We start from the raw sequence: 27,650 nt of genomic DNA on the forward strand, positions 1-27,650 counted from the left end.
GTGGAGCCGACGGAGAAGCCTGCCGAGACTTTTTTGCTGCCGGATCCGACGGGTTGGTCGGAGCCGAAGATTTTTTCTTCTTCCCAGAAGGTGAAGAAGAAGAGGAAGATAGGGCTTCCTCAAAGGAAGTGGCAATAAGCCCTTTCAAGATCAACTTATTTTTCCTCTCTTGGAGGACGCGAGAGGAAAAAACACTAAACACCGACTACAAGAAAAAAAACAAGTTAGCACAGACAACCTAGACTCTAACTTAAACGCCTAGGGTAGGGCTAGGCCCCTCTAACTTAAATGGGACCGTTAGGGTAGGGCTAGGCCCCTCTAACTTAAACGGGACCGTAAACTAACAAACAAACACAATTTACCACAAAAAATATACCAAAACCAATCACACAACAACAATAGCTGTTAAAACAGCTTTTGGGTAAGTTTTTACCAAAATTCAGACAGAAAAAATTTTCTGACTAAAGGTACTTAGCTCAGCCAAGTCCGAGACCACGTCTATGCTGGAAAGCGGCAAACGAGATCTGGGGAAGTGGTAGTGGTGCATCCTGGGATATGAGGTAACTCAGCCAATAAGAGACTGCGTTCTATTGTATAGTGGCCGAGTCGGAGCCGAGGATCGGCTCCGAACCCATCTGTAGAGAATGTAGGCGAGATAGGATCACATTACATCAAGCCTTTTATAAAAGAGTTGATGCTCAGTCCTAATCTGATGGGCTCTGCCAATGAGCCAGTTTGACATACAGCAGGCTACACAAAGATTTACATTAAATTTGATAAGCTTCTTTATAAAGTCTAAGTGTGGAATGGAATCAAAGGCCTTGGCCAGGTCAAGGTATGCTGTGTGCACTGATTTGCTCTCCTCCAATGCCTCAGGGACTTTTCTAAGAAGTTCACTTGGTTAAGCAGGCAGAAGCTTCCCTTCAGAAACCTAAAATGGTTTGGATCAAGGGAACATAAGCTGTCAATACCTTTGAGGTTCACAATGATGCAGTTTGCTGTCTTACTGGTCTACAGTTTCCAGGACCAGCAGTGAGGCTAACCTTATGAAAATGAATAAAAACAGCTTGACCTTACAAATGAAGGTACTGCATCTTAAAAATACCAAAGAGAAAACACAGAAGATGCTGTGACAAACTAACACAACTACAAAAGGGCATCTTTTGCTGTACACATTTCTGTACATTTTCACACTTTATGCCTGGCCAGATTATGTCAGTTTTGAATCAGTCCACAGACATGATTAACAAATGCAAATCAATTAATAAATTAACAACAAAATCAGGTCACTCTGATATACTACACTCCTTACCTCTGATGGCAATGTATCATCAACCAAAATGTTTGGACCAGTAGCATCAGGCCCGAATGCCCAGATAGAACGAGCTGCCAGTAAATCCCAGTCATACTTTGTCTGGAAGAACTCACCAAGCTTCTTTCTAATGAGACCAGAAAAAGTGCACAGAAATCAGCATTGGAAATGGTATTTACTCTAAGTAAATAACATTACAAACTGCAATTGTGACTACTTACATTTCAGAAATGGGTGAAATGAATATGCATTGGTCAAAGTGACCACCTTCAGATGTGATCCAGAAGGGAAATTAACAAAATGAAGAAATGGACATGATCACAAGTCTTTGCAAGCATGCAAAAACAAGTACTTACTGTTAAAATTGACAATTTTCATTAAACTGTGTTTCTTTTTTCATATTTGCCTCCTCCTCCTCTGCCTTTCACAAACTAATCAGAAAGTTGTTCCTTTAAAGTCTTCTATCATTAGTGCTTTGACTGTTTTCAGTAAGCTAAGGTGAGTATGGTGCATACCTACACTCCAATTACAAAAATAACACTTTTATGTTGTGAATTTTTTTCAGACGATAAACACATAGCCAAGTCTGTCACCTTGCATAGCTCTTTGTACATAGCTAAACACAGAAGTATACAGCAGCAAAAAAAGCTCACTCGTCACCTAGCAAATGTTTATTTTTCCAGTTTCTAGACCATCCTTCCTGGTGGGAGTGTACATGTAAGCAAGTGGAGCAGGGCAGGCCAGACCTCCCTATCCAAAGCAACAGCCCCAAGATCAACTTGAAATTCCTCCAGGTGCACCCAGGAAAAAAAAAAGAAGTGATGTACTCACCACAACATTCCAGCTGAGTAGTTGTACTTCATTTGTCTTCAACCTGTGGGTATTCCGACCCGGAGCGGATCCGAGACGGCCGTATCACTAGCATCTGATCTGAGTTCCAAGCTCCTCCACTTACCCATAATGCTTCTCTATCTCCTTCCTTCCCTCAGATCGAGTTTGCTACTCAGGAAAAAGAAGCCCATTTGCTGCTCAGGAAAAAGAAGCCCAACCCAATCAGACCTTACCATAAATGGCTCACAAAAACTAACCCAATCATAAACCAGGACAGCCACTACAGTGGTCCTCTCCCAAATGCAAGGTTAGAACAAAAATCACAAGGTCAGGGGGAAGGAGAGGGGGATGGTTGAAGACAAATGAAGTACAACTACTCAGATGGAACGTTATGGTGAATACATAACTTCTTTACCTGAAGTAGTTGACTTCATTTGATCTTCAACCTGTGGGACAAAGTCCCCAGCTACCAACACCTGGGTGGCCCTCATGGAAGGATATTCCGGTGCACCGCATTACCAAAGGTCCTGGATACAATGTCTAACTTGTAATGAGATATGAAGGTATGAGATGAGGACCAAGTAGCTGCAGCACAAATGTCATCCAGCGACACTCTAGACCAAAAGACCACTGAAGTAGCCATGGACCTAGTGGAGTGGGCTTTCACTCGACCCTGAGGAGAAATGCCTCTATCAGAATATGCTCACATGATACATTGGGAAATCCAGCGAGCAATGGTCACTTTAGAAATTGGCTTGCCCAGAAAAGGTTTCTAATAGGATACAAACAACTGATCAGATTTATGAAAAGATACTCTTCTGTGTAAATAAAACCTCAATTGTCTATGCACGTCCAGCAAGTGTAACTTGTATTCGCTGATATTTTGGAAATTTGGAAAGAAAACAGGGAGATTAATAGTTTGATTAATATTGGCTTCCAACGCCACCTTGGGAAGAAAGGAAGGATTAGTGTGCAGGGAAACCCTGTCCTTATGAAAAAACACGTAAGGAACTTTAATGGACAATGCTTGAAGTTCTGATACCCTCCTAGCAGAAGTGATAGTTACCAAAAAGGCAGTTTTCCAAGACAGGAATTGTAAATCTACTGATGCTGTGGGCTCAAAAGGAGGAGACACTAGAGCCTAAGTACAGGTGTAGGACATTTCACCTAGGGTCTTAAAGGAAGGTACCATTAAGGAAGGTCTTGCAAAGTCTGGAAGAAGCTGGGGAAGCCATGTTTTGCCCCACATGGAAGTTAGAGATGGCAGCCAGTTGGACTTTAACGGTAGAGGAACTAGCACCTTGGTGAAAGATACTCGCTAGAAATTCCAGAACCGCCAAAACCGGAGCCATGAACGGATCTAGATCCTGTCAAGGGGCCCATATAGAAAAACGTTTCCACTTGTTGAGATAAATTTTCCTGGTGGAAGACTTGTGAGCCGCCACCAAAATGGTTTTAACCAGAGAGGATAAACTGGGAGTCCTAATCATTAATGGAACTGGAGCAGCCAAGCGATGAGTTTCAGACTGTCCAGGTCTGGGTGAGGAATTCCCGAAGGATGCGAAATGAGATCCAGAACCGGATCCATGGTGGAATTGTCAGATGAGACCAAAGGGAGGGGAACCAGACTTGACAAGGCCAGAAGGATCCCTACTACGCTACCGGAGAAACTTTTCTTCGAACACATAATATTCAAACCCAAAAGATTGAAAACACTAAACCACGAACGGCCATAGGGAAAAAATTCAGTTGGCCGTTCTCGCAGTTTGCCCTTTTCCCTAACGTTGAGTGATCTCGGAGTTGGCATATTTAGTTGGGGGGTGTGGGGTGAGAAGCCCCCCACTTGATTAGGATTGTGAAGTTTGTGTTGTTTGTGGCCTCGTGAACATTTTCTCTAGGAAAAAAATCACGGACGTGGCCGTTCGCGGTTTAGTGTTTTCAATGTTTTGGGTTCGAATATTACACGTTTGAAGAAAAGTGCTTTTGATCGCATAATATTGACCCGGCCAGAATAGGGCAATGAGGATTACTGAGCTCCCCAACCTGCGAGCTTTCTGTGGAAAATTCTGAATGAGAGGTAATGAGGGGTAAGCGTAAAGAAGACCGGGAGGCCAAGCATGAACCAAGTGTGTCATTGGGGGTCTCCCCCCCGAGGGGGGGGGGGCAGAGCGAAGAAAGTACAGTTTTGTACCTACCATAAATGTAGATGTTCGAGTGTTCACACTGCTGCAATCATCACTCTTGGGTTATCCTGCCGTCAGGCGGTCCCGCAGTTGGCCGGAGTTCCAAAGTCTTGGTCCGGTGTCGGTTGCTGTCGCTTCTTCCCTGACATCAGTGAGCCAGGGGTATATAAGATGCATCCGATGCCATTTTCTTCAGTTTTTCTTGCCCCAGATGTCAGGTGCCCCCAATAGGTAGGCAAAACATATTGCTATATAAAAAAATACACATATACATATAAAAATAAAACAGTCACAAGCAAATACACCATACAGGTTGTATAGGATAGAAAGGAATAGATAAGTCCAGCTAGTTCAGAGGGGATGGAGGGAGGGTAACCTGGACTGCAGCAGTGTGAACACTCGAACATCTACATTTATGGTAGGTACAAAACTGTACTATGTTCATCGTGTTACACTGCTGCAGTCATCACTCTTTGGTTGAATCCCAAAGCTAAGGATGGGTGGTGGAACTAAACAGGGTTTGGAGAGGCTAGAAGGCCCTGCAGAACTGCAGTGGCAAAGCCAGCTCTGGTTTTAGAGAATAGAGGTAAGTGATAGTGCTTGGAGAAGGTGTGCACTGAACTCCAAGTGGCAGCCTCCAAAATATCCTTGGTTGGTACCCCTCTGAGGAAGGCTGTTGATGTTGCTGTAGCCCTGGTGGAATGGGGCCTGATGTTACCAGGCACAGATTTCCCATGGTGTGTGCAACAGAAACGGATACAATGTCCTATCCATTTTTAAATGGTCTGCTTCGAGATAGCTTTTCCTTGAGATCCTGCAGCATAGGATACAAAGAGCTGGCCAGATTTTCTGAAAACCTTAGTTTTATCCAAGTAGTAATGTAATTGCCTGTGAATGTCCAAAGAGTGTAGGAGCCTTTCCCCTTTGTTCTGGGGGTTTGGATAAAAGGTGGGCAAATGAATGGTTTGGTTTAGGGCCACACTGGATACCACCTTTGGCATAAAGGAAGGGTAAGTTCGTAAACAGACTCTGCTTGATGAAAAATGATGAAAGGCTCCACTGCCATTAGGGCCTGTAGTTCTGAGACTCTTCGTGCTGAAGTTATTGCTAGCAGCAAAGCAGTTTTCCATGATAGTTACTGTAGATCAGCAGTGAAAGCTGGTTCAAAGGGTGGAAGTGTTAGCTTTTCCAGAACAAAGTTGAGATCCCAAGTTGGTGTTGGTGCTCTCCGGGGCAATCTTATGTTCTTAGCTCCTCTGAGGAACTGTCTTAGTAATTGATGTGAAAATATAGGAGGATCTGTGTTGTATTGAGCTGAAATAGCTGAGGCGTGGATCTTAATAGATGAGAAGGAAAGCCCTTTGTGCAACATCTCAGTTAAGTATTGAAGAATCTGAGGAATATTTGGGACAAGGGGATTTTGGCCTTTAGCTTGGTTCCAGGCGCAGAATATTTTCCATTTGTCTGAATAGACTTTCCTGGTGCTGGGCCTCTGAATGACGTCCATCACAGCTTTAGAGAGAAGTGTTGATTGGTTATTTAGGCAATTTGCCATGCAGCCAGATTTAAAGTCTTGAGCTGGCTGTGTAGAATCTGATTGTTTTGATGAGTGAGCAGGTGAGGAATTGTAGGCAAAATCCATGGTGGGCTTTGAGCCATGTTCCTTAGTATTGGATACCAGTGTTGGCGTGGCCAGTCTGGAGCAATGAGTATCAATTTGTGGCCTCTCTAATCTGGCTTTTAGCAGCACCTTTGCCAGAAGAGGCAGTGGGGGAAAGGCATACACTGTCAATGTTTTCCAACTGAATGAGAGGGTGTCCACTTTCCAAGCTAGTGTGTGGTATGTCCTTGTGCAGACTTTCCGTAGTTGGTAGTTTTTGGGGGAAGCAAACAGATCTATGTCTGGGCTCCCCCATTTGTGAGTTATCATTACGAATACTTGTGGATCTAGTTTCCACTCGTGAGGATCTGTGATGTTTCAGCTTAGATCGTCTGCCAGTGTGTTTTTCTTTCCTGGCAGGAATTGTGCTTGTAGTTGAACTTGGTAGGTCAGTGCTGTGTTCCACAAGGTCATTGCTTGTCTGCATAGGGGGTAGGATTGTGTGCCCCCTTGCTTATTTATGTACCACATCACTGTGGTGTTGTCCATCTTAATTAGGAGTTGTCCTGGATGTAGGAGGTCCTTGAAAGCTGTTAGGGCATTTTGTACAGCTAGCATCTCTTTTTGATTGATATGTGGATGCCTTTGGTTTGTAGGCCATTTTCCCTGAATACACTGTCCTGCCATGTGTGCTCCCCAGGCATAATCCGATGCATCTGTTGTTATAGTTTGCCTGGTTGTGGGTAAGGTGAAAGGCTGACCCTTGTTGAGGTGACATGCCTGAGCCCACCATAGAAACTCCTGTTGAAGGCAGGGAATGAGTGGAATTATTGTTTCCAAGCTGTGGCTGTGTTGAGACCATACGCTTTTCAGATACCATTGTAATTTCCTCATATGCAGTTTTGCAAATAGTATTAGTAGTATGCAAGATGCCATGAATCCCAAGGCCTGCAGAATTTTTTGCAGGAGTTGGGTCTTTGTTGCCATCATTTTGAAGTATTGAGTCAGTTGTCTTTGCTTGTCTGGCGTGAGGTAAGCCATCTGGGCCGTTGTATTTAAGCTGGCACCCAGGAATATTACATCTTGTGAGGGCACTAGTTTTGACTTCTTTTCATTCACTGTGTACCCTAGGCAACTTAGAAGGTTTTTGACAAACACCAGATGCTTTACTAGAATGTCCTTGCTTTCTGCTTGAATAAGGCAGTCATCCAGGTATGGATATATTTGAATCCCTCTTTGTCTGCAGAATGCAATTACTGGTGGCAGGCATTTTGTGAAGACTCTGGGCGCAGTAGACAAGTCAAAGGGCAGTGCAGAGAATTGGTAATGGGTTGAACCTGCAGTAAATCGGAGGTATATTCTGCAATTATGTGTGATAGGGACATGCAGGTATGCCTCCTTGAGGTCCAACGTTACTAGCCAAGCCTTCTTGCCCAGCATGGGAAGAAGCTGCTGTAGTGTTAGCATCTTGAATTTGGGTACTTCCAGGTATGTGTTTAGAACTGAGAGGTCCAGAATGGGTCTCCAGGCTTTGTCCATACAGGTTGTATAGGATAGAAAGGAATAGATAAGTTCAGCTAGTTCAGAGGGGATGGAGGGAGGGTAACCTGGACTGCAGCAGTGTGAACACTCGAACATCTACATTTATGGTAGGTACAAAACTGTACTATGTTCATCGTGTTACACTGCTGCAGTCATCACTCTTGGGTTGAATCCCAAAGCTAAGGATGGGTGGTGGAACTAAACAGGGTTTGGAGAGGCTAGAAGGCCCTGCAGAACTGCAGTGGCAAAGCCAGCTCTGGTTTTAGAGAATAGAGGTAAGGGATAGTGCTTGGAGAAGGTGTGCACTGAACTCCAAGTGGCAGCCTCCAAAATATCCTTGGTTGGTACCCCTCTGAGGAAGGCTGTTGATGTTGCTGTAGCCCTGGTGGAATGGGGCCTGATGTTACCAGGCACAGATTTCCCATGGTGTGTGCAACAGAAACGGATACAATGTCCTATCCATTTTGAAATGGTCTGCTTCGAGATAGCTTTTCCTTGAGATCCTGCAGCATAGGATACAAAGAGCTGGCCAGATTTTCTGAAAACCTTAGTTTTATCCAAGTAGTAATGTAATTGCCTGTGAATGTCCAAAGGATAAAAGGTGGGCAAATGAATGGTTTGGTTTAGGGCCACACTGGATACCACCTTTGGCATAAAGGAAGGGTAAGTTCGTAAACAGACTCTGCTTGATGAAAAATGATGAAAGGCTCCACTGCCATTAGGGCCTGTAGTTCTGAGACTCTTCGTGCTGAAGTTATTGCTAGCAGCAAAGCAGTTTTCCATGATAGTTACTGTAGATCAGCAGTGAAAGCTGGTTCAAAGGGTGGAAGTGTTAGCTTTTCCAGAACAAAGTTGAGATCCCAAGTTGGTGTTGGTGCTCTCCGGGGCAATCTTATGTTCTTAGCCCCTCTGAGGAACTGTCTTAGTAATTGATGTGAAAATATAGGAGGATCTGTGTTGTATTGAGCTGAAATAGCTAAGGCGTGGATCTTAATAGACGAGAAGGAAAGCCCTTTGTGCAACATCTCAGTTAAGTATTGAAGAATCTGAGGAATATTTGGGACAAGGGGATTTTGGCCTTTAGCTTGGTTCCAGGCGCAGAATATTTTCCATTTGTCTGAATAGACTTTCCTGGTGCTGGGCCTCTGAATGACGTCCATCACAGCTTTAGAGAGAAGTGTTGATTGGTTATTTAGGCAATTTGCCATGCAGCCAGATTTAAAGTCTTGAGCTGGCTGTGTAGAATCTGATTGTTTTGATGAGTGAGCAGGTGAGGAATTGTAGGCAAAATCCATGGTGGGCTTTGAGCCATGTTCCTTAGTATTGGATACCAGTGTTGGCGTGGCCACTCTGGAGCAATGAGCATCATTTGTGGCCTCTCTAATCTGGCTTTTAGCAGCACCTTTGCCAGAAGAGGCAGTGGGGGAAAGGCATACACTGTCAATGTTTTCCAACTGAATGAGAGGGTGTCCACTTTCCAAGCTAGTGTGTGGTATGTCCTTGTGCAGACTTTCCGTAGTTGGTAGTTTTTGGGGGAAGCAAACAGATCTATGTCTGGGCTCCCCCATTTGTGAGTTATCATTACGAATACTTGTGGATCTAGTTTCCACTCGTGAGGATCTGTGATGTTTCAGCTTAGATCGTCTGCCAGTGTGTTTTTCTTTCCTGGCAGGAATTGTGCTTGTAGTTGAACTTGGTAGGTCAGTGCTGTGTTCCACAAGGTCATTGCTTGTCTGCATAGGGGGTAGGATTGTGTGCCCCCTTGCTTATTTATGTACCACATCACTGTGGTGTTGTCCATCTTAATTAGGAGTTGTCCTGGATGTAGGAGGTCCTTGAAAGCTGTTAGGGCATTTTGTACAGCTAGCATCTCTTTTTGATTGATATGTGGATGCCTTTGGTTTGTAGGCCATTTTCCCTGAATACACTGTCCTGCCATGTGTGCTCCCCAGGCATAATCCGATGCATCTGTTGTTATAGTTTGCCTGGTTGTGGGTAAGGTGAAAGGCTGACCCTTGTTGAGGTGACATGCCTGAGCCCACCATAGAAACTCCTGTTGAAGGCAGGGAATGAGTGGAATTATTGTTTCCAAGCTGTGGCTGTGTTGAGACCATACGCTTTTCAGATACCATTGTAATTTCCTCATATGCAGTTTTGCAAATAGTATTAGTAGTATGCAAGATGCCATGAATCCCAAGGCCTGCAGAATTTTTTTTGCAGGGAGTTGGGTCTTTGTTGCCATCATTTTGAAGTATTGAGTCAGTTGTCTTTGCTTGTCTGGCGTGAGGTAAGCCATCTGGGCCGTTGTATTTAAGCTGGCACCCAGGAATATTACATCTTGTGAGGGCACTAGTTTTGACTTCTTTTCATTCACTGTGTACCCTAGGCAACTTAGAAGGTTTTTGACAAACACCAGATGCTTTACTAGAATGTCCTTGCTTTCTGCTTGAATAAGGCAGTCATCCAGGTATGGATATATTTGAATCCCTCTTTGTCTGCAGAATGCAATTACTGGTGCCAGGCATTTTGTGAAGACTCTGGGCGCAGTAGATAAGTCAAAGGGCAGTGCAGAGAATTGGTAATGGGTTGAACCTGCAGTAAATCGGAGGTATATTCTGCAATTATGTCTGATAGGGACATGCAGGTATGCCTCCTTGAGGTCCAACGTTACTAGCCAAGCCTTCTTGCCCAGCATGGGAAGAAGCTGCTGTAGTGTTAGCATCTTGAATTTGGGTACTTCCAGGTATGTGTTTAGAACTGAGAGGTCCAGAATGGGTCTCCAGGCTTTGTCCTTTTGGGGAACTAGAAACAGTCTTGAGTAAAAACATTGCCCTTGCTCCTGTGTAGGGACCTGTTGAATGGCTCTCATGTCCATGAGAGCTGAAATTTGCTTTTGAGCCTCTGCCCATTGATTTGGTGGCAGGTTTGGCATTCATTTTATCCTTGGTAAAGTGTGAAAGTGGAATCTGTATCCTTGAGATACAATATTTATGACCCATTTGTCTTTTGTGATGATGTGCCAATTGTCTGCAAAAAGAGCTAGTTTTCCCCCCAAAGGAGCTGCCAAGAGGGTTTTGCTTGGTAGTCTGAGGGGTAAGTCATTGTGTTTGTCTTCTGGCAGCTTGAGACCTGTCTTCTCCTCCTTTTTGGGTTGTGGCACTCCATTGTCGAGGCTGGTAAGAGCCTTGTGTGGCTGGCCTCTGCCTCTTGGGCATCTGTATCTGCCCCTCTGTGGTCTGGCAGAAGCTGGAAAGGACCAGTTTTTGGTTGGCCAATTTCTGCTGAAACGAGGAGGTTGAACCTGTAAAAAATCCTTGACCGTCTGCATAGATTTTGCCTTATCCTCCATTTTCTTTATAACTTCTGCTTTTACACCAAATAAAACATCCTGCTGTAAGGGTGCATCCAATAACTTTGCTATAACATGATCAGGTAAAGTTTGTTCTTTTAACCAAGCATGCCTACGTATGACAGACCCTGTCACTGCTGCTCTACAAGAAGCTTCCAATGAATCAAATCCACATTGCAAAGTATGTTTTCCCACTTGTTCAGCTGAATGCAACAAATCTTGCATTTACTTGTAATCTGGCTGGTCTGTATGTGCAAGCAATTTTTGTTTTAAATGAGACATCAGATATTGTTGACATTTCAGCATGTGAAACTGACAGTTTAAGGCCCTCATAGCTAGAGTAGCTGAGGTATATACTTTCTTTCCCCATCTGTTTAGTGCTCTAGAATCCCTTTCAGAGGGCACAGGATTTTTAGCAGTAGAGGCTTTAACCCCTTTGGGACCTTGGGAAATGGTTACTGGGTCAGCAACAGGGCTTTTATACAGGACTTTGTGTGAGTCAGGGACTCTGTAGTATCTGACTGGTTTGGCTGTGTGTGGCAGGAGGTAGTGAATCTGGGTTAAGGCTAGATTCTGAATAAACATCATCCACAATATCTAACACAGGTGGTATTGCAAGTGGTCTGTGCTGGGGCAGTAAAAGGAACTCTCGCAGCCTTTTCTTAGAATCAGAGTAATCCTGGCCTTCCCAGTGGAAATGTTCCCTCATAGTATGTAAGGTTTCCCCAAAAGAGAAGTCTTCTGGGGGAGATGCAGAAGGGATAGACTCTTCAGCATCAGAATCTTCATAAGGGGGAAAGGAATATTCCTGTTCCTCAGAAGAGTCTGAGGAAATTGAAACCTGGTCAGAGGAAGCGTAGTCCTCCTCCTGCCTTGGCCTTTTATCAGGAGGGGGATGGGAACCCCTGATTAGGGCAATTAAGTCTTCAGCCATCTTAAGCATCTGTTTCCTAGCATGGGGCCTTGTACTGGAGACTGCTGTGCAGTCTTCTTTGTTTTTTAAAGGAGTTTTCAGTTTTGCATAGGATTTAATAGTGAGTGTAGTCGGTCTGAAGACACTTTCAGCAAGTGAAAGCGTTTCAACTGCACCGGATTCTCCTACAGGTATGGAGTCGGAAGGGCCTGAAGGTAAAGGTTGTGGAGGCCTAGTAATCTCTGCTTGTGAATCGGTTGTCGCCTAGGGTCCTAAATCAGCAGTCGTCAGGGGCTGCGTAGGTGCCTCACTGAAAACCGGAGAACCGGCGACTGGCCTAGCAGAGGCCTCGGAATCCGGTTTGGATTTCAGCTGCTTGTCCTTATCTTTGCGTTTTTTATGCATTCCGGTCGTCGGCTGCTCCGACGGCATGGTATAATTAAATTTCCTACCAAAATAATGTCAGGCGAAATCAAACCGACGTTTGATAGTTCGTTTATTAAACCTAGCGCAAAACTGACAACCTATGATGTCCTGGTCTGGGCCTAGGCAAGGAATACAATAAGAATGAAAGTCCTTATGAGGTATTTGCTTCCCAAAAGAAATGCAATTGTTAACTTTTTCTGACATCGGTCAGAGACAAGAAAAGGTTCCCCAACGGGGTACTTAGCTTTATGAAGACTTCGGTCTGAAATTCGATTTGAAAATCTCAGGAGTCGGCCGACCGGCACTTGCGAACTGCTTCTGCTTCGGGCACCGCGCGGCAAGAAAGACTGAAGAAAATGGCGTTGGATGCATCTTATATACCCCTGGCGCACTGACAGGGAAGAAGCGACAGCAACCGACGCCGGACCAAGACTTTGGAACTCGGGACGACTGCAGGACCGCCTGATGGCAGGATAACCCAAGAGTGATGACTGCAGCAGTGTAACACGATGAACATCTCGCTGCAATTCGCGTTGGAAAGAGATGTGAAGAGATTACAGCAAGACCGACCCCACTTGAAGAAGATCTGTTCCACTACTGAAGGATTCAGAGACCACTCGTAAGGCATCAGAATAGTCCTGCTGAGCCTGTCCGCCTGAATGTTGGACCTTCCCGGAATGTGCATTGCCACCAGAAAGTGGGTGGTGAAAATCGCCCATTCCCACACTCTCATGGCCTCAAAGGAGGTAAGATTTGGTTCCGCCCTGTTTGTTGATGTACCAGACTACTGACATGTTGTCTGATTGAATAGCAACAGCCCCAAGAAGAAGATGGGCATGAAGGGCCTGCAACACTAGAAGAAACGCCCTCACCTCCAGGATGCTGATATGCAAATTGGTCTCGGAAGGGGACCAAGTGCCTTGGACAGTTCCTCCCAAGCAATGTCCCCCCCCACCCTAGCTACGAAGCAACCGTGGTCACTGTGGTTCAGGGAAAGGATGGAACAAAGGGGTGTCCCTTGACAAGGTCCGGGGAGAGAATCAACCAGAGAAGAGACTCTCTGGAAACCCGGGAAATCTGAACTGGATGGGACAAGGGTAGATCTAGTAGGGACCATTGAACTGCTAGCATCCACTGGAGAACTTACATATGAAGTCGTGCAAAGGGTAGAAGACTGATTATGGCTATCATGGAACCCAGAGCCCGCAGAATAATCTTTGCTGAACTGATAATGATTGGCCCCCTACTGGAAGTGGAGAAACCTGTGGAAGCGCCTGTTCATTTTGATTGACCGCGTCCTGGAGGTCAATCCAGCACATCCAATCTTTTTCCTGCAGGTAGGGCAGGATGGACTGAAAGGTGACCATCCAGAATTTTTCTTTGGCTACAGACAGACCCAAGGTGGAAAGATCCAGAATGTGTCTTAGGTCCCTGTCTTTTTTGGCACCAAAAAGAAAGTACAGTTGTGTACACTTACCATAAATGTAGATGTTCGAGTGTATTCACTGTTGCAGTCATTACATTTTGGTAATCTGCTGGCAGGTTGCCCTCAGTCGGACTGAATATCAAAGTCTTGGGTCCTGCGTCGGTTGCTGTCTCCTCTTCCATGACATCAGGTGTATAAAACATGCAGCCAACGCCATTTTCTTTAGCTTTTTTGCCCCAGATGTCAGGTGCCCCCCAAATGGGCAGCAAAAAAAAAAAATATATATATATATACATAAATATCTATATATAAATGCAATTGTAACATCAACTTTACCTTCATCTAAAAGCAAATACACCACAAAGGCTGTAGAATGTAGTGAAGGAAAGAGAAGTTCTAGAAAAAAGAGGGATGGTGGGTGGGTAACCCGGACTGCAACAGTGAATACACTCGAACATCTACATTTATGGTAAGTGTACACAACTGTACTATGTTCTTCGTGTTTCACTGCTGCAGTCATTACATTTGGGTAGAATCCCAAAGCTATGGTTGGAAGGCTGGAACTAAATAGCATTAGGAGCGGCTATAAGGCCCTGCAGAACTGCAGTGGCAAAGCCTGCCCTAGACTTAGAGAAGAGAGGCAAGTGATAATGCTTTGTAAAAGTATGAAAAGAGCTCCAAGTAGCAGCTTCTAGAATGTCTTTGGTTGGAACCCTCCTGAGAAAAGTTGCTGAGGTAGATGCAGCCCTGGTGGAATGTGACCTGATTCCCTTGGGCACCGGTTTACCATGATGCAAATAGCAGAAATGAATGCAGTGGCTTATCCACTTTGAAATAGTCTGCTTTGAAATGGCCTTTCCCTCTGATCCTGCAGCAAATGCCACCAGTAGCTGCTCAGACTTTCTTAGAGGTTTTGTCCTGTTTAAGTAGAATCTTAGTTGTCTGTGTACGTCCAAGGAATGCAGAATCTGCTCCCCCTTGTTCTGCGGATTTGGGTAAAAAGTTGACAGGTGAATAGTTTGAGCCACACTGGATACCACCTTAGGCATAAAGGAAGGATTTGTCCTGAGGGACACCCTGTCCAGGTAAAATGTAATAAAAGGCTCCACAGCCATGAGGGCCTGTAGTTCTGAAACCCTTCTTGCTGAAGTGATTGCCAGAAGGAAAGCTGTTTTCCAAGATAAAAACCTTATATCTGCAGTAGCTGCTGGTTCAAATGGAGGCAGGGTGAGCTTTTCCAACACAAAATTGAGGTCCCATGCAGGAGTTGGCGATCTTCTGGGAGGCCTTAAATTTTTGGCCTCTCTAAGATACTGTTTTAGCAGAGGATGAGAAAAGATGGGAGGCTCTGTGTTGTAATGAGCCGAGATGGCAGAGTCATGGATTTTTATAGATGAAAAAGATAGGCCCTGGGTCAAGCATCTCAGTCAAGTATTGTAAAATCTGAGGAATATTTGGCTTTGCTGTGTCAGTCCCTTGTGCTTGGTTCCTAGCACAGAATCTCTTCCATTTATCAGCATAAGATCTTCTAGTACTAGGCCTTCTGGCTTCCAAAATGACATCCATCACAGATTTACTGAAAAGTGTTGTTTGAATACTTACATGATCGGCCATGCTGCCAGGTTCAGAGTTTGGAGCGGATTGTGCAGAATTTGATTGTTCTGCTGAGACAGTAGATGAGGTATTTGAGGCAAGTACCAAGGAGGGAGTTGAGACATATTCCTTAGAATTGGGTAACAGTGCTGGCGAGGCCATTCCGGGGCAATTAGGATCATTTTTGTTTTTTGCTGTCTGACCTTTAGTAGGACCTTGGGAAGAAGAGTGGTGGAGGAGTGTCAATATTCACCAAGGATATTCACACCACCAGGTTAGTTGCCCAACACAATGCGTCTGAAATTCTCCATGTGCAACTAACACTAGGTAAGACTGCAATCCAAATTGTAGCTTGCTACAGATCCCCCACCATACCCCAAGATTCTCACTACACCTTTCTAAACATACTGGAAAATATTAAGTTAGAACCAAACACCCCAATACTGGGTAATTTTAACTACCCTGCCATTAACTGGGAAAACTACTCATGTACCAACACCTTTGCCCAACGGTTCTTAGAATTCATAAATTCCAACGCCCTGGATCAACTAATCCATAGTCCCACCAGGGGCTCCAATATCCTAGACCTGGTCATTACCAAAATGGGAAATCAATGCTCCACACCTATGGTCACCCCCTCGTTAGTCAGGTCTGACCATAAGCTAATCACCCTTAACATCCACATCCCACCCCCACCCCCCAGTAAGGAAACCTCCATAAAAAACTTCTCCAAAGACAACTTCATGCTACTCAAGTCAGAAGTGACAAACTTCATGACACCCATGCAGACTGGAGCTGAAAGTTCAACTGCTGAATCCTACACTAAGGCACTGTACGAGCACATCCACTCATGCATAAATCATGCCATCCCAAATAGAACCAAGATGCTCTCATCCAAAAAAAAGAAGCCAATCTGGTGGTCCCCTGCCATAAACAAACTTTACAAGAAAAGGAAGAAACTGTTGCAGAAAAGAGGAAAATCCCAGGATGCAAAAAACTTCCTTACCAGCCTCAGTAAGAAACTGAGATCCCTCATAAAATCCTCCAAAGCTAGTTACGAAAATAAAATTGCCAAAGATTCCAAAGACAACCACAAGGCATTTTATAACTATGTCAAGAATCTAAATGGCAATGCTCAGATCTGCTCTGAGCTAAAACAGAATGGCATTAAATATACTGATCCCAAGGATATTGCCAATATCCTGGCAGATCGATTCAGTGCCAACTTCACCCCCCTATCAACCCCTAAATGGCCCATCTCAATACCGGAAGATTGCCAAATTCCGGTAAGAACGATCACACAGGTAAAAAACGCACTCTCCAAAGCTAAGAATACAGCATCCATGGGACCAGATGACATCCCGGGCTGTGTACTACATGAACTACAATATGAACTGGCACCTCACCTAAGTGTCATGTTTAATCATAGCCTCACCTCAGGTTTTGTGCCCACCGAGTGGCACAGAGCTACAGTTATCCCACTCCACAAGGGGGGATCCACCTTGGATCCCGGAAACTACTGTCCCAGCAGTCTGACAAGCCTTATCTGCAAGGCCATGGAGCGTATTATCATGGAACTTATGAACAAAGACGTTGGCAACCTTCAAACACTGGACCCCACCCAGTTTGGGTTCGTGAAGGGCCAATCTTGTCTCCTGAACCTGAGTGACTTCTTCGAATCAGTCTCCAGAGCCATGGACAAGGGTAAGGTGGTCCACACAGCCTATCTAGACCTTGCCAAGGCCTTTGACACCATCCCCCACTCTGGAATCATAGATAAACTTACTAAGCTGGGCATTAATCCCTACATCACCCAATGGGTTGCTAACTGGCTTACTGATAGAACCCACACTGTAAAAGTAGCTGACTCCAAATCCAGCTCCAGACAAGTGACAAGTGGAGTACCTCAGGGTTCAGTCCTGGGACTGCTCTTGTTTGGCATCTACTTCCTGAAGTGCAGGCCAACACTAAGGGACTCTGGATAACAAAGTTTGCAGATGACTGCAAACTGGGAGCCTACTGAATCCCCAAATGATGTGGATACTCTACAAAAGGGCCTTACAGAAACAGATGCTTGGTGCCAGAGCCATGGGCTCAAGCTCAATGCCAAGAAATGTATAGTTATCCCCTTTGGGGAAAAACATGTATCCATGAATTACCATATAGGTGGCAGTAAACTAAACACCGAAAGTGTGATGAGAGGCTTAGGGACACAGGTGGACAGTGGTCTCACCTTCGATAACCACATCACCACAACAGTCAGGAAATCCTTCTATGTGGCACACCTCATCACTAAGAGCTTTTCATCCAGAAAAAAGGAGGTCATTGTCCCACTGTACTCATCCCTCATTAGATCCATTATAGAATACAACGCCCCGTTTGGTATGTACCTCTCAAGACATCTGCAACAACTGGAAAGGCCGCAGAAATACCTCAACTAAAAGAATCACAGGCCTAAAGCAGATGCCCTACGCTGACCGCCTTAAAAAACTCCAGCTATACTTTGTCGCATATCGTCTACTCAGAGGCGATCTTTGCTTAACATACAAGACCATGTCAAACCCAGAGCTGTTGGACATGCTACACTTAAAGAAATCCCAATCCCTCAGAGCCACACGCTCCAGGGATCTAAACCTTGTCATCACAATAAACAAAACATGCTGGAGGGATAGGTTCCTGACCCAGAGACTGCCCAGACTCTGGAATACATTGCCCATACATGTCAAGCAGAGTGCCTCTTTGGTCCCCTTCAAAAGGAACCTTGATGATTGGATGAGAGAGAGGAAATTCACCCCGGGGATCATGTCAGTCGCTCTGCTAGACAGGGGTCCAGGGAAGTAAATAGTGTGGGAAGAAATAGCCAGGGAAATGTTATGGCTAGGCTTGTATAGGCCCTAGGGCTGATAGCCTAGTACCAACCTATGAACCTAAGAGGCAGAGGAGGAAAGGAGTAGACTGATAGTTTTTTTCCAACTGAAGGATAGGGCATCCACTTTCCATGCTTGTCTGTGATAAGTCCTTGTGCAGAATTTATCCAGTTGATAATTCTGGGGAGAAGCAAACAGATCTATGTCCGGGCTCCCCCATTTCTCTGTTATCATGCTGAAGACTTGTGGATCCAGCTTCCACTCGTGAGGGTCCATAAGATTTCTGCTTAGGTCGTCTGCCAGAGTATTTTGTTTTCCTGGCAGGAATTGAGCTTGAAGATGTACTTGGTAAGTCAAGGCTGTGTCCCACAATGTCATGGCTAGTCTGCAAAGGGGGTAGGAATGTGTACCCCCCTGCTTGTTTATGTACCACATAACTGTGGTGTTGTCCGACTTTATCAGTAGTTGTCCTGGATGAAGTAAGTCCTTGAAGGCTGTCAGGGCATTCTGAACAGCTAATATCTTTCTGGCTGATATGCAGATGCATTTGGTTTGGGCTCCATATACCATGAATGCATCTCCCAGCCATGTGGGCCCCCCAAACATAGTCTGATGCGTCTGTAATTAGGGTTTGGTTGGCAGGGGGTAGAGTGAAAGACCGTCCCATGTTCCGGTGACATGTCTGTGCCCACCAAAGAAACTCCTGTTGTAGACAGGGAATGAGAGGAATCATTGTTTCCAGACTGTGACAATGTTGACTCCATAAACGTTTTAGGTACCACTGAAGTTTCCTCATATGCAGTCTTGCAAATGGAAGTAGAAGAATGCAGGATGAAATGAACCCCAAAGCCTGCAGAATTTGTCTTGCAGATAACTGGGTTTTTGTTGCCATCTGTTTGAAGTAAATAGCCAGTTGCCTTTGTTTGTCTGGAGTAAGGTAAGCCATCTGGGCAGTTGTATTCAAGCTTGCACCCAGGAATGTAATCTATTGAGAGGGTACCAGTTGTGATTTATTTTCGTTTACTGTGTACCCTAAGCATGTTAGAAGCCTTTTTACAAACGCCAGATGTTGAAGAAGAATGTCCTTGTTTTCTGCTTGAATGAGACAGTCGTCCAAGTAGGGATAGATTTGTATGCTTCTTTGTCTACAAAATGCAATTACTGGTGCCAGGCACTTTGTAAAGACCCTGGGCACAGTAGATAAGCCAAAGGGCAGTGCAGAGAATTGGTAATGCATAAAACCAGCCTTGAAGTGGAGGTTTCTTCTGCACGATTCCCTTTTTGGGATATGCAGCTATGCCTCTTTTAAGTCTAGAGTCACTAGCCAAGCATTCTTGCCCAGCATGGGCAGAAGCTGCTGCAAAGTTAGCATTTTGAAGTTTGGATGTCCAAGAATGTGTTCAAAATCGATAAATCCAGTATTGGGCACCAGGCATTGTCTTTTCTGGGTACCAAGAACAGTCTTGAGTAAAACCCTTGTCCTTTTTCCTGTTCTGGTACTGGCTGAATAGCCCCCATATCCATGAGGGACGTAACTTGTTTCTGTGCCTCTGCCCATTGATTTTGTGGCAGATCTGGCCAACCGTTTGGAATTGGCAAGGTATGGAAATTAAATCTGTATCCCTGGGATACTTTGTTTAATACCCAACTTCTCCTGGGTTATTAACTGCCAATTTTGAGCATGAAGTTCTAGTTTTCCCCCTAAGGGAGCTGCCAAAAGATAAGTGCTTGGTGATGGAAGAGGGAAGCCATTGTGACTGTTTACTGTAGGGTTGTGCTTTGTTTCCTCCAGATTTGGAGGTAGAGGCACCCCATTGCTTTGACCTGTAAGAACCCTGTGATTGGTATCTAGAGCCTTTTGAGCGCCTGGATTTGCCCCGTGAGACTCTGTCGGACACAGAAAAGGACCAATTTTTTGTAGGCCAGTGTCTACTGAATCTTGGTGGCTGCACTTGTAAGAAGTCTTTTACAGTTTGCAGAGACTTAGCTTTGTCTTCCATTTTCTTTAAAACCTCTTCTGCCTTATTACCAAAGAGAGTATCATGCTGTAAAGGTGCATCCAACAATTTAGCTTTAATGTGATCCGGCAGATTTTGCTCCTTGAGCCAGGCATGCCTTCTAATCACAGATCCAGTAACTGCGGAACTGCAGGAGGCCTCTAAGGAATCAAAACCACATTGCAAAGTATGCTTTCCAACCTGTTCTGCTGCATGCAATAATTCCTTAATTCTTTATTTTCCACACATTCAGAAATCAACATCATTTTCTGCTTCAATAATCCCATAACATGCTGTTGATATTTAAGCATATGAAACTGGCAGTTTAAGGCCCTAATTGCCAAAGTTGCAGACATATAAACCTGCTTTCCCCATCTATTCAGAGCCCTGGAATCTCTATCAGAGGGGGTAGGATTCTTAGCTGTTGAGGCCTTTACACCTTTGGGACCCTGTGAGATAGTTTCAGGGTCAGCAGCAGTATTTTTTAAACAAAAATTTGTGGGAGTCAGGCACCCTGTAATATCTGTCTGGCTTGCTAGGAGCCGGAGGTAGGGAATCTGGAGTCATGCTTGATTCCGAAAACACATCATCAACAATGTCTAATACAGGAGGTATGGCCAAAGGCCTATGCTGAGGGAGAAGAAGGAAATCCCTAAGCCTCTTTTTTGATTCTGAAAAATCTTGACTCTCCCAATGAAAATGTTCCCTCAAAGTATGTAAGGTTTCTCCAAAAGAATAATCTTCAGGAGGGGATGCAGATGGGATGGATTCCTCTGCATCTGAATCCTCATAGGGTGGTATAGAAATTTCCTGATTAGAAGAGTAATCAGAAGAAATAGAAATCTGATCTGAAGATTCATAATCAGTGTCTTGCCTAGGCCTCTTATCGGGGGGGGGGGGTTGGGAACCCCCTAATCAAAGTAATTAAGTCTTCAGCCATTTTGATCATCTGTTTTTTGGGCATAGAGGCCTGAGCACGTGGCTCATGCGTCGGATTTTTAGCCTTAGAAGTTGATTTTGTCTTTGTTTTTGTAGCTGGCGTCAGTTTTATATAGAAATGTTGAGGACTGAAAACACCCTCAAAGCCTGCTCAGCGGCTCTGGACCCATCCGAAGGAGAGACATCCGCGGGTACAATACTCTGAGAATCTCGCGGCGTGCCAGACTCCACATGGGTCTCGGTAGAGGCCTGCGACTCGAAAGTAGTGGGTATCAGGGGCTGCGAAAACGCCTCTCTAAGTACCGGCGAACCGGTGACTGGCTTAGGAGAAGCCTCGTCATCAGTTTTGGACCTCGACGGTCTGTCTCTGTCCTTTTCTTTGAGTTTTTTGTGAACTCCGGTAGTTGGATTGCTATCCAACGACATTTCAGGGTAGTTAAATCTGTTTCCAAAATATTTTGAAGCAAAGATATACCGACGCTTAATAGTGCATTGGTTAAATCTAGCACAAAACCGACAGCAAGGCACGTTATGATCTGGGCCTATGCAAGGAATACAGTACAAATGGAAATCCTTATGAGGTATTTGCTTTCCACAAGTAATGCAATTATTAACTTTTACTGACATCTGTAAGGAGCAAGAAAAAGTTTCCCCCAATGGGGTACTTAGCTTTAACTGAAGACTTCGGTTCTGAAACTCGAATACGAAAATTTCAGGAGTCGGACGACCGGCACTTGCGAACTGCTTCTGCTTCGGGCACCGCATGGCAAGAAAGACTAAAGAAAATGGCGTCGGCTGCATGTTTTATACCCCTGATGACCTGACGTCATGGAAGAGGAGACAGCAACCGGCCTTGGGACCCAAGACTTTGATATTCAGGCCGACTGAGTGCAACCTGCCAGCAGATTACCCAAATGTAATGACTGCAACAGTGAAACATGAAAAACATCCTGGAATAAATGCCCAATCCGGATCCGTCTTGGGGGGCAGTTTGGATAACTCATTTTCTTAGCAGCTTGTCTATTTTCAGTGCTACTGCCTCCCTTTGCGCGGGTGGAACTTCTGGGTGGTGATATGGTGGGAGAGGTAGATGCAATAACCTCTGGATATGATTTGAAACATCCAATGGCCTGCTGTTACGGACTCCCATTCCGTTGGGTGAAGCGAGAGGCAGCCTCTCAGGGCTGCTGTGCGGGCCTGTCCAAGAATGGTTCTCGAGACCCGAAATTTCTTGGACCCCTTCTGCCTCTAGGCCAGCGTCTATCATGACCCCCTCTGCCTCTGGGGGAAGATGAGTCCCGAGTACCTTGGGAGAACTGAGATTTTCAGAACCACATCTTCTTGGCCCCTCGCTGATTCCAGGAGAGATCTTTGAGGGGGTGAGAAGTGGATCCCGACAGCAGACAGTGTCTTTCTGTCCTTCTCACTCTGGACCAGTGTTTCACGCATAGATTTCCCAAATAGGGAAGAACCATCATAGGGGGCATTAGCAAAGGATGCCTTAAAAGGGTCCGAGAAATGACACAGCTGGAGCAAAGTGTATTGCCTCATGGCAACGTCAGATCTGGCTGCCATAGTGCCTCCCTCCGTTGCATGGGAAAGGAGGTGCATGGATGTATTGGCTACTGCCTTATGAGTGGCCATTCGTGTGAATGTCTTCTTGCCCTCTGCCGACGTGGACTCCGGGGGAAACTCGGCGACTTCATTGACTAAGTCACGCTGCAGTCAGATGACATGTGCCATATAGTTTAGCGCCCTTATGGTAAAGGTTGCTGAAGCATACACCTGCTTCCCCAAACGGTCCATAGTCCTTGACTCTCGGTCGGAGGAATGGACCGCAGAGCTCTCCTGTGTGAGTTCTTTCTTTGTGGCAGCTGTCACCATCATGGCGTTTATGGGGGACCTCTTACTCCAGCTAGTCTTGTCTGGTGGGGGGCTGAGAATTTTATCTGGATGCTTGGCAATAGGCTCCATGGTGTCTGGTTTCTTCCATGCCCGAGATGTTGTCAGGTCCACAAGCGGGTCCGTGGGAGGGGACACCCAAGAAGTAGATGGGCTCATGCCAAATGCCTCCATGAACACCGAATCGTCCAGGGTTGGTTTTTGGGCGGACCACCTCCCCTTTGGATAAGGAGTTCCATGATGTCGCCAAAGGAGACATCTTCGGGGGGTGACCTGTGGGAACCTTCCCCTTCCTCCAAGTAGGTGTCATCTGTGAGGGACTCTGAAGAGGAGTCCAGGTGCCTCCTTTTCACGTTCGCTTGTAAGGAGCCTCCTTAGTGGGACTCTCTGTGGGGGACTCGCAAGCTTCTTGCTGCTCTCGAATGGGAGCTCCCCGAGGCACAGCGAGCATGGGGTGTTCCTGATAGGATAAGAGTGTCGGGGCTGAACTCAGAGCCTAGGAAGTCAGGGCAGAGTCCGAAGATGAGATGGTCAGGGGTCTCGGAGCACTCAAAAGGACCCTCTCCACCATGTCAAAAGCAGAGGGGGAGCGAACTTCCTGGGAAATAAGCAAGGGAGCCGCTCCCCTCAGATCCAAAGGGGGAGTCAGAGCCGAGACTGCTGGGGCCAAGATGCCGAGGGGGATAATGCACTCAGAAAGGCTTGGAGCCAACAGTGCCCCCTTGGATCCAACACCCAGACTACGGCTCCAAGAGCTTGGATTCGACATGCTCAAGGTAATGGCCGGCATTGAGGTACAAGGTACCATCGGTACCGACACCCCCGACCCTGAGTCTCCTCGGATCCACAGACTCCAAAACAGACGGTCAGATCGGACAAGGAGTTATGGGGGTGAAAAAGGGCTGCAAGCTACCTGCTCCAGTAGGAGAGGGAGCTGACAAGACTCGCATCTGGATCTGGGTCTGGATGAACTTCTGCATCATCCTGTCCATATCTGCCTCGCTCAAACTATGGGTCGAAGTAGATGAAGAAGCCACCCACACCGGCTGGGAGTGCTGATGAGGGGGATACTCTAGATGGGGGCCTAGATATCTCCGGCTCAGGGGAGAACCTGAGCGATCAGAGCCAAGGGGTACTGGGCCTACGAGGGGTCTTAGATTTTGCAGGAGGCCCTGCCGGAGCAGAGCGGTCCGGGAACTGCTTCCTGAACTTATCCTTTAGATTTTCACCTTCCCCAAACCTCATGGCGGGAGGTTGAGTCCCAGAAGCCTCGGGAGGGGAGGAAGTAGAAGCAGCCGAGGTAGAGGCCACTGATATGGTAACGGGGAAAGCCGTCCCTGAAGAAGGGAGCAGACCTTTCATAATCAGCTTCGCCCTCCTGTCCTTAAGGGCCCACAGGTTGAAACCTGCGCAGATACGGCAGGAGGTCAGCAAATGGGCCGCGCCCAAACACACTACGCACAGAATGTGGCCATCGGCTGGGGAAAGCTTATGGCCACACACACTGCATTTTCTAAACACTGGATTTGGGGTTTCAGCCATACTAGGGAACACAAACACCCCAAACAGCACACTGTAGACACTCACACACACTATGGGGGAGGGAGCGGGAGACCAGAGGGAAACTACGCTAACTACCACAAACTACTTTTCACTTTAACTTTTTTTTTTTTTTTTGATCCGACGGACAAACATGGTATGGGGAGGTGAAAAAAGGGAAGGATGGGAATAAATTTAGCCTAAACTACCACAATAATAGCCACTTACCAAAATACAGCCTGGAGCTCTGAGACCACGATGTGTAGCTTTTCAGCGGCAAATGAGATCAGGGGAAGGAAGGAGACAGGGGAGCATTATGAGTAACGGGAGGAGATTGTAGCTCAGATCAGATGCTAGTGATACGTGTGCCTCGGATCCAATTCGGATCCGAATACCCACAGGTTGAAGACCAAATTAAGTCAGCTACAAGGAAAACCCTCGGCAGACCACTACAGCACCACAATGCAACTGTTAAAACCACAGATTTATTGAATAAAACTGTAAAATGCAGGAATAAAAATCGGTCCGATAAGTGCTTTTGGCTGATGCAGCATTCTTCAGATCATATGGGATTCCAATCCTTGGCATAAAGACCTACTCTATTATGGATGTTTTGTAGATGATATTTTTATTTTATGGAAAGGGGATGCTAACAAACTGATTTCTTTTACTGACTACCTGAACAATATCACTAAGTTTCTTGTATTTAAAGTTGATTACTCCAAAGTAGTTATTGATTTTCTTGATGTAAAGGTGATGCTGCATCCGGAAACTGGCATACAGACCTGCCTCCATAGGAAGGGCACCTGGAGAAACCACTATCTACATCAGCAGAGAATGCACCCCAACCATATTTTTAAAAATATTTTTGAAAATCAAGTCACAAGGGTCTTACGTTTATGCACGTCAGAGTTTGACTTTGCAACAGAATGTGACAAATTGCACTGTAATTTACGTGCAAGGGGCTACAAAGCTGACCACTGATCTTAAAAATATGAGAAGCCTCAAGGGCCGTCCCAACTACACTGAACAATTCATCATTCCATCCTCTGGTGAACATAAGAACAGTAATTCACAACTTAATTGTCTTTTGACGTATAGTACTGACAATAAACAAGTGTGTGACACCATTAGAAAATATTGGCCTATATTGACTGCTGATGAGAGGATTAAAAATATCGTAGGAGACAAACCCAGGTTCTCGCACAAAAACAAATGGAACATAAAAAGCCTCTTATGTAATAAAGAGGGCTTCAGTCACGAGACACCCTCGGTAAGAAAAGGCACCTTTAGATGCCATCGTTGTAAAGCTTGTACTCGTACTGACAGCAGCAACACTTTTATTCACCCTATCTCCAATAATACCTATGTTTTTGATGTATTTGCAAACTGTACTGCTCAACATCTTGTCTACTGCTGCTCATGTAGAGCTTTCTATGTAGAAAAAAACTGATCAGCACCTTAAGGATTGGATTCTACATCATATGAGAGACATAAGGAATGCTGACTTAAACAATGCGCTTGCGATGCACATTGTTCATAATCCAACAAGTGTTTAAATTCAAAGTCCTGGAATGTATTCGACCTAGCCTAAGAGAAGGTGATATTAAGAATCAGACAGAAATTAGAGAAATTAACTGGATTATTAATTTAAGAGCACATTGTCCTCCAGGCTTAAACAATGTAGTGCCATTAAGACCCATCTTAAAAGCAAGGATTGGACCCTGAGGAGGCTATGTACCTTAGAAAGTTTATTTAACATGATGCAGTGTTTCTTTCTTACTGCTGCTACAAAGCTTCCAGCAGCCGTACTTGCTGCCTCTGCTAATACCAATTGTCACACACACTTTCTGTTGCCATGGCAATGATCCACAACAGGATGATTGGACTCAATGAATTCTAGAGCAACCTATCACCACAAGGATACATGTCTAAGAAAACAATTGGTTAAAACTAAGAAGCTTATGTAATAGGAAAGCTAACACGGAATGCTTCACTACTAGCTGCTGACTAATTTCTAGAACTGCAGTTGGCTGCTATGCTTCCAATATATGAACCAAACTATGAATCTGCATTTTCATACGTGGTCCACCCCACATTTGTGATTGGGCATCTGGGTTTCAAATAGAATCTGTAGCAGGATTCACATATGATCTGAAGAAGGCTGTAAGAGCCAAAAGCGCTTATCGGACTGATTTTTATTCCTGCATTTTACAGTTTTATTCAATAAATCTCTAGTTTTAACAGTTGTATTGTGGTGGTCTGCCGAAGGTTTTCCTTGTAAATATGTTTTGTTTCCACTGGCAGCTTTAGCAGTTGTAATAGTGTTTATTTTACTAAATGAAGTCAACTACTTCAGATATGAGATATAATCCTTCCAACATATCTTGGGATCTTCTTCCAGTTAGTCATTCCCAACACATTTTCCACAACAGACATCCTTACTAGATAATCAAATCATCTTAAATGACTTGTATAAGCCTGGTAGAGCACAGATTCCACTCTGATACCCCCTGAACTGCTCAGCTCCTCACTTTGTCTCTGACGGATACTAATTTCCACAGCTTGTATTCATAATCTCATCCTTTTGGTTGTTATCCAAAGTTCATGACCAGGAACACTTGATTTTTGGTATCCCAAAAAAATAAAATAGCTTTTTCACGACATGAAATCCAAGAATTAAATGTAATTTACAGTCATTACGGTGATTTCACTATAACTTTCATCTGTACTAATATGTACTGAAAATTAAAACAGACTAGGTGCAGATCACTCAATAATGCAAGTTGTCAATATTATAAATATTAAATATGAATAGAAATACATCTTGTAGTGAACTGGTTGCCTAGTTAAATTGCCAAAATCAGTGAAAAATGTCATGATTTTTCAATTCAAAGGCAGTCAAAAACTGGGATTTGCCATTATTTTTACCAGAAAAACTGAAAATCAGTGTCCCTGCTCAAGACCAAAGACAAAGAGGGAGTGAAGTCTGAATGAACATTTTTTGTCCAAAGATTTAGCTCTCATTTCATCAGCAGTCTGACACAATGCTGCTGGCAAATATCCCTAATAGTACTTAAAACTCCCCTCAAACAGAAAGAGTAAGTCACTCTTTTCTGGTAGAGAATCATGACCTGTGATTTGGAGGTGCTGATGTTCACCTCAGCTGCTTAACATTCAATGCCAAACTGCTGTGGTATATTACTGGAAACCAGTCATTTGAGGTCAGCA

At 44.9% G+C, this 27,650-nt stretch overlaps 1 protein-coding gene across 3 annotated transcripts in view; it reads right to left on the reverse strand.

Moving 5' to 3' along the window:
• Window positions 1–27,650, reverse strand: part of EFTUD2 (elongation factor Tu GTP binding domain containing 2) — a 1,111,673-nt gene that overhangs the window by 187,100 nt on the left and 896,923 nt on the right. For all 3 annotated transcript variants that reach the window (XM_044055111.1, XM_044055110.1, XM_044055112.1), the window contains exon 22: window positions 1,313–1,439. In XM_044055111.1, the coding sequence (XP_043911046.1) occupies window positions 1,313–1,439 (127 nt within the window). The remainder of the gene's footprint in view (window positions 1–1,312; window positions 1,440–27,650) is intronic.

This window comes from Protopterus annectens, chromosome 13.part0 (assembly GCF_019279795.1).
Source record: "Protopterus annectens isolate FY-2018-M chromosome 13.part0, PAN1.0, whole genome shotgun sequence".
NCBI classification, from domain to species: Eukaryota; Metazoa; Chordata; order Ceratodontiformes; family Protopteridae; genus Protopterus; species Protopterus annectens.